The sequence below is a fragment of the Coregonus clupeaformis genome, unplaced genomic scaffold (genome assembly GCF_020615455.1).
Source record: "Coregonus clupeaformis isolate EN_2021a unplaced genomic scaffold, ASM2061545v1 scaf0093, whole genome shotgun sequence".
Lineage (NCBI taxonomy): Eukaryota > Metazoa > Chordata > Actinopteri > Salmoniformes > Salmonidae > Coregonus > Coregonus clupeaformis.
This window is the reverse complement of record NW_025533548.1, coordinates 173,786-184,869: the sequence shown is the minus strand read 5'-3', so window position 1 is coordinate 184,869 and position 11,084 is coordinate 173,786. Positions and strand designations below refer to the sequence as shown.

The 11,084-nt window shown below is 43.5% G+C and overlaps 1 protein-coding gene across 1 annotated transcript; it reads right to left on the bottom strand.

Moving 5' to 3' along the window:
• Positions 1 to 218: 218 nt before the first annotated feature.
• LOC121570694 (C-type lectin domain family 19 member A-like) lies at positions 219 to 10,527 on the bottom strand. The gene is made up of 4 exons (XM_041882168.2): positions 10,361 to 10,527; positions 10,114 to 10,207; positions 6,953 to 7,085; positions 219 to 379 (listed from the first exon to the last, which is right to left on the bottom strand). Exons 1-4 carry the CDS (start codon positions 10,522 to 10,524, stop codon positions 303 to 305), a joined length of 468 nt encoding a protein of 155 aa, XP_041738102.1. The 5' UTR covers positions 10,525 to 10,527; the 3' UTR covers positions 219 to 302.
• Between the last annotated feature and the right edge of the window lie 557 nt (positions 10,528 to 11,084).

The window sequence follows — 11,084 nt, the reverse complement described above, 5'->3', positions numbered from 1 at the left end:
CTCCTCCTCCCTCTCTTCTCCTCCTCCTCCCTCTCTTCTCCTCCTCCTTCCCTCTCTCCTCCTCCTCCCTCTCTTCTCCTCCTCCTCCCTCTCCCACTCAGTTGGTAGAGCATGGCGTTTGCAACGCCAGGGTTGTGGGTTCGATTCCCACGGGGGTCCAGTATGAAAAAGAAAAAAATAATGTATGCACTCACTAACTGTAAGTCGCTCTGGATAAGAGCGTCTACTAAATGACTAAAATGTAAATGTAAAAAATGTGTGAGAGAGTGTGTGTGTGTGTGTGTGTGTTGGACCCTGGAGGTCTAGTTGTCCAGTGTGGGGATCTTGCACACGAAGGGAAAGGCTTTGTTACAGCTGTTATCATTCCAGGACCTCAGCGCTGTTAGAAACACACACACACAGCGCTGTTAGGGCCCGAAACAACACTATAACACACTGACTGACTCATCAGCTACGGACGTGTGTGTGTGTGTGCCTGCAATGTGTGTGAGCGAGTGTGTGTCTCTGAGTCCGTTTATACGACGTCCATGAGTGTGTGTATGCAATGTCTGTGTGTGTGTGTGTGTGTGTGTGAGACTCATTACGCAAGTGTCTGTTTTGGCACCCAGTTGTCCTAATGATACACACAGTATATTACCCAACAAGGGAGACTGGAGAGTGATTCAGCCTTAACTGGTTATAGAGCCCTGGTGTCACAGCAAGGCCTGATGGGGGTTATAGATGTCTGGTGTTACAGCAAGGCCTGATGGGGGTTATAGAGGCCTGGTGTCACAGCAAGGCCTGATGGGGGTTATAGAGGCCTGGTGTCACAGCAAAGCCTGATGGGGGTTATAGATGCCTGGTGTCACAGCAAGGCCTGATGGGGGTTATGGAGGCCTGGTGTCACAGCAAGGCCTGATGGGGGTTATAGAGGCCTGGTGTCACAGCAAGGCCTGATGGGGGTTATAGATGCCTGGTGTCACAGCAAGGCCTGATGGGGGTTATAGCCTAAAGGCTCTTAAATGGCCAGGCATGTTTCTCTGAGTTTCTTTATGATAGATTAATTATTAATGACTAATTATTACACCCTGAAACTGTGTATAATGTGTTAGAAATGTGTGAGTGTAGGACCAGTAAAGGCTATGGCATTGAGCCACTATTTAGCAATGTGAGTAAGAGTTAGGCCAGACAACAAAGACAACTGAGAAACTAAGATAAAGAGGCCTCCCAATTTAGGGAGGGGAGAAACTGTTATGAAAACATGGTGCAGAATATTGTGAGAACGGCAATAACTGAGTAATAAAGGGAGTAGGATATGTGTGTGTGTGTGTGTGTGTGTGTGTGTATGTATGTGTGTATGCATGTGTGTATATGTGTGTGTGTGTGTGAACTGATGGTCAGTAGAGCAGTTTTAGAGTGGAAAACTACAGCCCACCTACAGAGGGGAGGGATTTCTTTTTGTATGACGTATGAGTATAAAAGATGGACTCTGAAATTGTGATGGCAGAATTCTCAATGAATAAATATCTCTGACTATGCAGACCGGGACTCTGGCCGTTACTTAAATCCCAAAAGACTTACAACCTTTTGGGAGACGCACAGAGACACTAAAATAGTTTGTTAAATAATTCACGTAACACTTTACTAGTGTGTGTCCCTGCTATGCGTATGATTGTGAACATGTGTGTGTTCGTGCTTCCTGTGCATATGTGTGTGTGCATTCCTGCATGTGCTTTTGAGCCTCTGTGTGTGTGTGTGATGAGCAGGGCCACATACTTGTACATAAATTCAGAGAAACACATCCAAAACAACCAATTAAGAACCTTTAGGTCATCCCCTAGCTCAATCATGTCTTACTAAGAACCTTTAGGTCATCCCCTGGCTCAATCATCTTATTAAGAACCTTTAGGTCATCCCCTGGCTCAATCATGTCTTATTAAGAACCTTTAGGTCATCCCCTGGCTCAATCATGTCTTATTAAGAACCTTTAGGTCATCCCCTGGCTCAATCATGTCTTATTAAGAACCTTTAGGTCATCCCCTGGCTCAATCATCTTATTAAGAACCTTTAGGTCATCCCCTGGCTCAATCATCTTATTAAGAACCTTTAGGTCATCCCCTGGCTCAATCATGTCTTATTAAGAACCTTTAGGTCATCCCCTGGCTCAATCATCTTATTAAGAACATTTAGGTCATCCCCTGGCTCAATCATGTCTTATTAAGAACCTTTAGGTCATCCCCTGGCTCAATCATCTTATTAAGAACCTTTAGGTCATCCCCTGGCTCAATCATGTCTTATTAGGAACCTTTAGGTCATCCCGTCTCAATAATGTCTTATTAAGAACCTTTAGGTCATCCCCTGGCTCAATCATGTTTTATTAAGAACCTTTAGGTCATCCCCTGGCTCAATCATGTCTTATTAAGAACCTTTAGGTCATCCCCTGGCTCAATCATCTTATTAAGAACCTTTAGGTCATCCCCTGGCTCAATCATGTTTTATTAAGAACCTTTAGGTCATCCCCTGGCTCAATCATGTCTTATAAGAACCTTTAGGTCATCCCCTGGCTCAATCATCTTATTAAGAACCTTTAGGTCATCCCCTGGCTCAATCATGTCTTATTAAGAACCTTTAGGTCATCCCCTTGCTCAATCATCTTATTAAGAACCTTTAGGTCATCCCCTGGCTCAATCATCTTATTAAGAACCTTTAGGTCATCCCCTGGCTCAATCATCTTATTAAGAACCTTTAGGTCATCCCCTGGCTCAATCATGTCTTATTAAGAACCTTTAGGTCATCCCCTGGCTCAATCATCTTATTAAGAACCTTTAGGTCATCCCCTGGCTCAATCATGTCTTATTAGGAACCTTTAGGTCATCCACTGGCTCAATCATGTCTTATTATTCGTCATAATGATTGGACCAAGGCGCAGCGTGATATGCGTACATATTTTTAATAGTGTACTGGCAACACGATACAAAATACAAAACAACCAAACGAAACGTGAAGTCCTCGGTTAACAACACAAACCAACACAGAACAAGATCCCACAAAACACAAGTGCACAACAGGCTGCCTAAGTATGGTTCCCAATCAGAGACAACAAGCAACAGCTGATTCTCGTTGCCTCTGATTGAGAACCACCCCGGCCAACCTAGAAAACACATGAACTAGAAACTGAACATAGAACACAAAACATAGACCCTACACACCCTGGCTCAACATATAAGAGTCCCCAGAGCCAGGGCGTGACATTAGGTCATCCCCTAGCTCAATCATGTCTTATTAAGAACCTTTAGGTCATCCCGTCTCAATCATGTCTTATTAAGAACCTTTATGTCACGATCGTCTTGAGAAGAAGTGGACCAATGCGCAGCGTGATAAGTGAACATACTTCTTTTATTCCAGAACAAAACAACAAACGATACGAAACGTGCAGTCCTACGGTTACACAAACCAAACGGAACAAGATCCCACAACACACTGTGGAAAACAGGCTACCTAAGTATGGTTCCCAATCAGAGACAACAAGCAACAGCTGATTCACGTTGCCTCTGATTGAGAACCACACCGGCCAACATAGAAACAAATGAACTAGAATATCACCCTAGCACACAAAACACAAAGAAATAACACACCCTGGCTCAACATAACAGAGTCCCAGAGCCAGGGCGTGACAGTACCCCCAAAGGCGCGGACTGCGACCGCGCCAAACATAAACTGAACAGGGGAGGGCCGGGTGGGCATTCCTCCTCGGAGGCGGTTCCGGCTCCGGGCATGACCCCCACTCCCTCTCTAACCCCCCAAAGCGCCCCTGGTCCGGTCTGGCCCTGCTGGCCGGAGCTGGACTGAACACTGGTGGAGCGGATTGCTCTAGCTCCGGAGTGGAGCAGCTGACCGGTGCCGGACAAGGCACCGGTGGAACAGGCACGGGCTGTGCCGGACTGACGACGCGCACCACAGGCTTGGTGCGGGGAGCATGGACCGGCCGAACCGGGCTGACGAAGCGCACCACTGGTTTGGTGCGGGGAGCAGGAACAGGCCGGACCGGGCTGACGACGCGCACCATTGGCTTGGTGCGGGGAGCAGGGACGGGCCGAACCGGGCTGACGAAGCGCACCACTGGCAAACAAAACAACAAACGATACGAAATGTGCAGTCCTACGGTTACACAAACCAAACGGAACAAGATCCCACAACACACTGTGGAAAACAGGCTGCCTAAGTATGGTTCCCAATCAGAGACAACAAGCAACAGCTGATTCACGTTGCCTCTGATTGAGAATCACACCGGCCAACATAGAAACAAATGAACTAGAATATCACCCTAGCACACAAAACACAAAGAAACAACACACCCTGGCTCAACATAACAGAGTCCCAGAGCCAGGGCGTGACACTTTAGGTCATCCCCTAGCTCAATCATGTCTTATTAAGAACCTTTAGGCCATCCCCTGGCTCAATCATGTCTTATTAAGAACCTTTAGGTCATCCCCTGGCTCAATCATGTCTTATTAAGAACCCTGGCTCAATCATCTTATTAAGAAACTTAAGTCATCCCGTGGCTCAATCATGTCTTTTTAAGAACCTTTAGGTCATCCCCTGGCTCAATCATGTCTTATTAAGAACCTTTAGGTCATCCCCTGGCTCAATCATCTTATTAAGAACCTTTAGGTCATCCCCTGGCTCAATCATGTTTTATTAAGAACCTTTAGGTCATCCCCTGGCTCAATCATGTCTTATTAAGAACCTTTAGGTCATCCCCTGGCTCAATCATCTTATTAAGAACCTTTAGGTCATCCCCTGGCTCAATCATCTTATTAAGAACCTTTAGGTCATCCCCTGATTCAATCATCTTATTAAGAACCTTTAGGTCATCCCGTCTCAATCATGTCTTATTAAGAACCTTTAGGTCATCCCCTGGCTCAATCATGTCTTATTAAGAACCTTTAGGTCATCCCCTGGCTCAATCATCTTATTAAGAACCTTTAGGTCATCCCCTGGCTCAATCATGTCTTATTAAGAACCTTTAGGTCATCCCCTGGCTCAATCATCTTATTAAGAACCTTTAGGTCATCCCCTGGCTCAATCATGTCTTATTAAGAACCTTTAGGTCACCCCATCTCAATAATGTCTTATTAAGAACCTTTAGGTCATCCCGTCTCAATCATGTCTTATTAAGAACCTTTAGGTCATCTCCTGGTTCAATCATCTTATTAAGAACCATTAGGTCATCCCCTGGCTCAATCATGTCTTATTAAGAACCTTTAGGTCATCCCCTAGCTCAATCATGTCTTATTAAGAACCTTTAGGTCATCCCCTGGCTCAATCATCTTATTAAGACCCTTTAGGTCATCCCGTCTCAATCATGTCTTATTAAGAACCTTTAGGTCATCCCCTGGTTCAATCATCTTATTAAGAACCTTTAGGTCATCCCGTCTCAATCATGTCTTATTAATAACCTTTAGGTCATCCCGTCTCAATCATGTCTTATTAAGAACCTTTAGGTCATCCCCTGGCTCAATCATGTCTTATTAAGAACCTTTAGGTCATCCCGTCTCAATCATGTCTTATTAAGAACCTTTAGGTCATCCCCTGGCTCAATCATGTCTTATTAAGAAACTTTAGGTCATCCCCTGGCTCAATCATGTCTTACTAAGAACCTTTAGGTCATCCCCTGGCTCAAACATCTTATTAAGAACCTTTAGGTCATCCCCTGGCTCAATCATGTTTTATTAAGAACCTTTAGGTCATCCCCTGGCTCAATCATGTCTTATTAAGAACCTTTAGGTCATCCCCTGGCTCAATCATCTTATTAAGAACCTTTAGGTCATCCCCTGGCTCAATCATCTTATTAAGAACCTTTAGGTCATCCCCTGATTCAATCATCTTATTAAGAACCTTTAGGTCATCCCGTCTCAATCATGTCTTATTAAGAACCTTTAGGTCATCCCCTGGCTCAATCATGTCTTATTAAGAACCTTTAGGTCATCCCCTGGCTCAATCATCTTATTAAGAACCTTTAGGTCATCCCCTGGCTCAATCATGTCTTATTAAGAACCTTTAGGTCATCCCCTGGCTCAATCATCTTATTAAGAACCTTTAGGTCATCCCCTGGCTCAATCATGTCTTATTAAGAACCTTTAGGTCACCCCATCTCAATAATGTCTTATTAAGAACCTTTAGGTCATCCCGTCTCAATCATGTCTTATTAAGAACCTTTAGGTCATCTCCTGGTTCAATCATCTTATTAAGAACCATTAGGTCATCCCCTGGCTCAATCATGTCTTATTAAGAACCTTTAGGTCATCCCCTAGCTCAATCATGTCTTATTAAGAACCTTTAGGTCATCCCCCTGGCTCAATCATCTTATTAAGACCCTTTAGGTCATCCCGTCTCAATCATGTCTTATTAAGAACCTTTAGGTCATCCCCTGGTTCAATCATCTTATTAAGAACCTTTAGGTCATCCCGTCTCAATCATGTCTTATTAATAACCTTTAGGTCATCCCGTCTCAATCATGTCTTATTAAGAACCTTTAGGTCATCCCCCTGGCTCAATCATGTCTTATTAAGAACCTTTAGGTCATCCCGTCTCAATCATGTCTTATTAAGAACCTTTAGGTCATCCCCTGGCTCAATCATGTCTTATTAAGAAACTTTAGGTCATCCCCTGGCTCAATCATGTCTTACTAAGAACCTTTAGGTCATCCCCTGGCTCAAACATCTTATTAAGAACCTTTAGGTCATCCCCTGGCTCAATCATCTTATTAAGAACCTTTAGGTCATTCCCTGGCTCAATCATGTCTTATTAAGAACCTTTAGGTCATCCCCTGGCTCAATCATCTTATTAAGAACCTTTAGGTCATCCCCTGGTTCAATCATGTCTTATTGGGTAATACACTGTGTGTATGCATTCTTGACTGCCTGTGTGTGTGCCTGTGCGTGTATGCATCTTGCGCCTGTGTGTGTCTCACCGCTGTTCTGCCTGTACCAGATCTCGACACAGTCTTCCTCTTCAGGGATGCGGTGTACGCCATCGTCAGGCTGGTTGCCATCCCAGTAGCTGTATTCGTAGTTACTGCCGTCGGTCCACTCCAGAGTGCCCTCCTGTGGTCAGGAACAGTATGACATGGTACAAAATCACAACTTGGGCAGACTACTTAATGAAAACAGAAGTTTAGCTAAAACCTAAAACTGACCCTTATCTATACCCTAACCCCAACCCTAACTCCTAACCGTAACCTAATTTGAACCAATTTGGAAAGCAAATAAGAGGTATGTCAGCCATTCTGAAATTAGCCCACCCAACTACCTCATCCCCCTATTGTTATTTATTTAGCTAATTTGCACCCCAGTATCTCTATTTGCACATCATCTTTTGCACATCTATCAGTCCAGTGTTAATACGAAATTGTAACTATTTTGCACTATGGCCTATTTATTGCCTTACCTCCATAACTTACTACATTCGCACACACTGTATATATATTTTCTGTTGTATTTTTGACTTTATGTTTTGTTTACACCATATGTAACTGTGTTGTTGTTTTTATTGCACTGCTTTGCTTTATCTTGGCCAGGTCGCAGTTGTAAATGAGAACTTGTTCTCAACTGGCTTACCTGGTTAAATAAAGGTTAAATAAAAATAAAATAAAAAAATGTCCTGTTAGCTGTTCCCATGAGAGTTGCACAGTAGTTGATGATGTCTGTTTAAAGGCTGAGTCGGTAGTTTATGATGGTTCTATAAAGGCTGAGTCAGTAGTTTATGATGGCTCTTTAAAGGCTGAGTCAGTAGTTTATGATGGCTCTATAAAGGCTGAGTCAGTAGTTTATGATGGCTCTATAAAGGCTGAGTCAGTAGTTTATGATGTCTCTTTAAAGGCTGAGTCAGTAGTTTATGATGGCTCTTTAAAGGCTGATTCAGTAGTTTATGATGGCTCTTTAAAGGCTGAGTCAGTAGTTTATGATGGTTCTTTAAAGGCTGAGTCAGTAGTTTATGATGGCTCTTTAAAGGCTGAGTCAGTAGTTTATGATGTCTCTTTAAAGGATGAGTCAGTAGTTTATGATGGCTCTTTAAAGGCTGAGTCAGTAGTTTATGATGGCTCTTTAAAGGCTGAGTCAGTAGTTTATGATGGCTCTTTAAAGGCTGAGTCAGTAGTTTATGATGGCTCTATAAAGGCTGAGTCAGTAGTTTATGATGTATCTTTAAAGGCTGAGTCAGTAGTTTATGATGGCTTTTTAAAGGCTGAGTCAGTAGTTTATGACGGCTCTTTAAAGGCTGAGTCACAAAGGCCAGTAAAGCCTCTCTACTCCTATAAACCCACTTAGTATACAGCTCAGGTTACACACACACTACTGATCTGGGTTCAGCTTAGTGTTTTACCCCTAATAGTTAAGGTTAGGATGGGGGAAGGGTAAACCGATCCTAGATCTGTTTTCGTAAAAGGGAACTTCCACCCTGGTCCAATATAACCACTCTGCAGTGAGTTCAGGCAACAGATATACAGATTGGATCCTCTGGGCGATAATCAACACCAACCCTGACTAAACCAAACAAACCTAGGGTGCGTCCTAAACCACTCCTTATTCCCTTTTGTAGCGCACTACTGTTGACCAGAGACCGGCTCTCCTCTGGTCAACAGTAGTGCATTATGGGAATAGGGTGGCCATTTGGGACGTAGGCTCAATCTAGTTTCTCCAGCTCTAGCTTGGTGACGTGGTGCCTCTGTAGTGGGTTTATGAGCAGCGTGTTAATGAACCAGCCTTTCAGATCTACAGAGAAATATCTATATCAGACAGCCTTATCTCACTGGCTTCCTATAGAGCTGGATTGATGGGCCCCCTGTAAACCCTCTGGGGTCTGTTAGCATATCTAGCAAAACCGGGAACATTCACAGAACATTAGCTTAGATTTCCATTAAGTTAGGGTTTTATCTAACATTAGGATTATAGCATCCCCAAAACATTCAAATAATGTTTTTGACAACAAATTATACTTATTATACTTATTATACACATTATACAGATGTTTTAAATGAAATATCCTTGGAATGTTCTAAAATTCACTAAAATGTTATGTACAACATCTGTAACAATCACCAAAGAAAAATTCCAAAATAGTTCTCATTAGGTTTCCAAGTAATGTAATCATGTTTTTAGAACATACTGCCACAACAAAATGTGAGTGGGAACGTTCTTGCAACATCAGGCGAATGTTTTATACAAACATGATCTAATCATCAGCACAACTGAACAGTTTTTGTCTTATGAGAACATTTGCCGCAACCTAACAAATGTTCTGGGAACTTTCACAGAAAAAATGTTGGTTTGCTGGGTAGATGTAGAAGGAGTAGAACCAATGATGTATATAAACCCTGGATTGCTGATGCTATGTATTGGCCATTGAGAGGCTTTGAAGCAACCAGTCGGCCATATTGGCACTCCCCAGAAGAAGCAGTAGGAATTAATGGAATTCTACAGTATTTCAATTAAATGTTTCAAAGACAAAATGACATGTATTTAAGTATTTTTGTTGTTGTGTGGGGACACTAACATTAGTAATCTCTAAAATGTTTACATGAAGGAAACACTTTTTATAAAATTTTTAATTTTACATTTTGATGTTTAGCTCGCACAATATAATTTAAAAGTATGCATTAAGGTGTTTCTAATAGAATAAATGTGTCAAAAACGAATGTTAATAAATGCATTTCTATAGCTCCAAAATATATTTTCAACACAGCGCCCCCTATCAGTCATCTAGTGTATGTATAAATCGTAGAAGTAGGGTTGCAAAATTCTGGTGACATTCCCAAAATGTCCTGGTTTTCTAAAAATCCCGGTTGGAAGATTCCTTGAATTACGAGGGAATAACGTCTGCGGAGACATCTGCAGAGATTTAATTCACGATAATTGTTGCAGATGTCAGCTCAAGCGTAAATTACCGTAGAAAGTAAAGTACAGTGTGCTTGTCGACAACACGCATTTGAGGTAGCGCTTATCCTGGCAGTGGTGCTTAATAAGGTTTCTGGAAAACTTCCGGAAGATTCTCGGAATTGGGAGGGAATAAGCAGGAAATCCAGAATCTTGGGAATTTTGGGAAAGATACCGGAATTTTTCAACCCTCAGTGCTTACCTGTCTCCTGTCGTGAAGGCCGATCCATATGTCTGTTGGTATCCCTGGGATACGGCTGTTGACGAGATCGTAGACAAACACATTCTCCTCCCAGCTGAAAAATCAGACAATGGATAGTTAGAGATAGAGAGAGGTGTGTGTGTGTGTGTGTGTGTATGTGTGTGTGTGTGTGTGTGTGTATCCTCTCACCTGTAGTGTGGAAGTGTGTGGACCTTTGTGTGTGTATATGGACAGGTATCCCTCTCACCTGTGTATGGAGGTGAGTTTGGCAGACTTGAGGCCATTGGAGAATTCAGCGCAGTACAGGTCAGCCTCTGCCCAGGTCCTGTTCAGGGGGAAGAAACGGTAGCAGTGACCTTCAAACTCAGTCCAGAACAACGGACAGGTGACTGGAAGGCCTGGGTCTGGCATCTGGAGGGGAAGGCTGGGGGAGGGAGGGAGGGAAGAGAGAGAGAGGGGGAGGGAGGGAGGGAGGGAGGGAGGGAGGGAGGGAGGGAGGGAGGGAGGGGAGAGAGGGGGGGGTAAGGAGATGGGAAAGGGAGAGGGGAGAGGGAGGGTCAGGGAGGAGAGAGAGGGAGGGGGAGGGAGGGAGGGAGGGAGGGAGGGAGGAGAGAGAGAGAGAGAGAGAGAGAGAGAGAGAGAGAGAGAGAGAGAGAGAGAGAGAGAGAGAGAGAGAGAGAGAGAGGGGGGTAAGGAGATGGGAAGGGGAGAGGGAGAGGGAGTGGGAGGGGAGAGGGAGGGGAGGAAACAGAGAACGGAGGGGGAGAGAGAGAGGGAGGGAGGGAGGGAGGATACCATATGTAACTGAAATGTTGAAAGAGAATAGGTTACACTTCTCTTAAGTTATTGTGAATACTAAGCATTCAATGTTTTCCTTGTCATTTTCATTATCAAGTTAGAACTGGTTCAATGTAGCTAGTCAGACTACAGCACTCCTATCCCAGAATTTACAGATGTATTTTCCAAGTGAT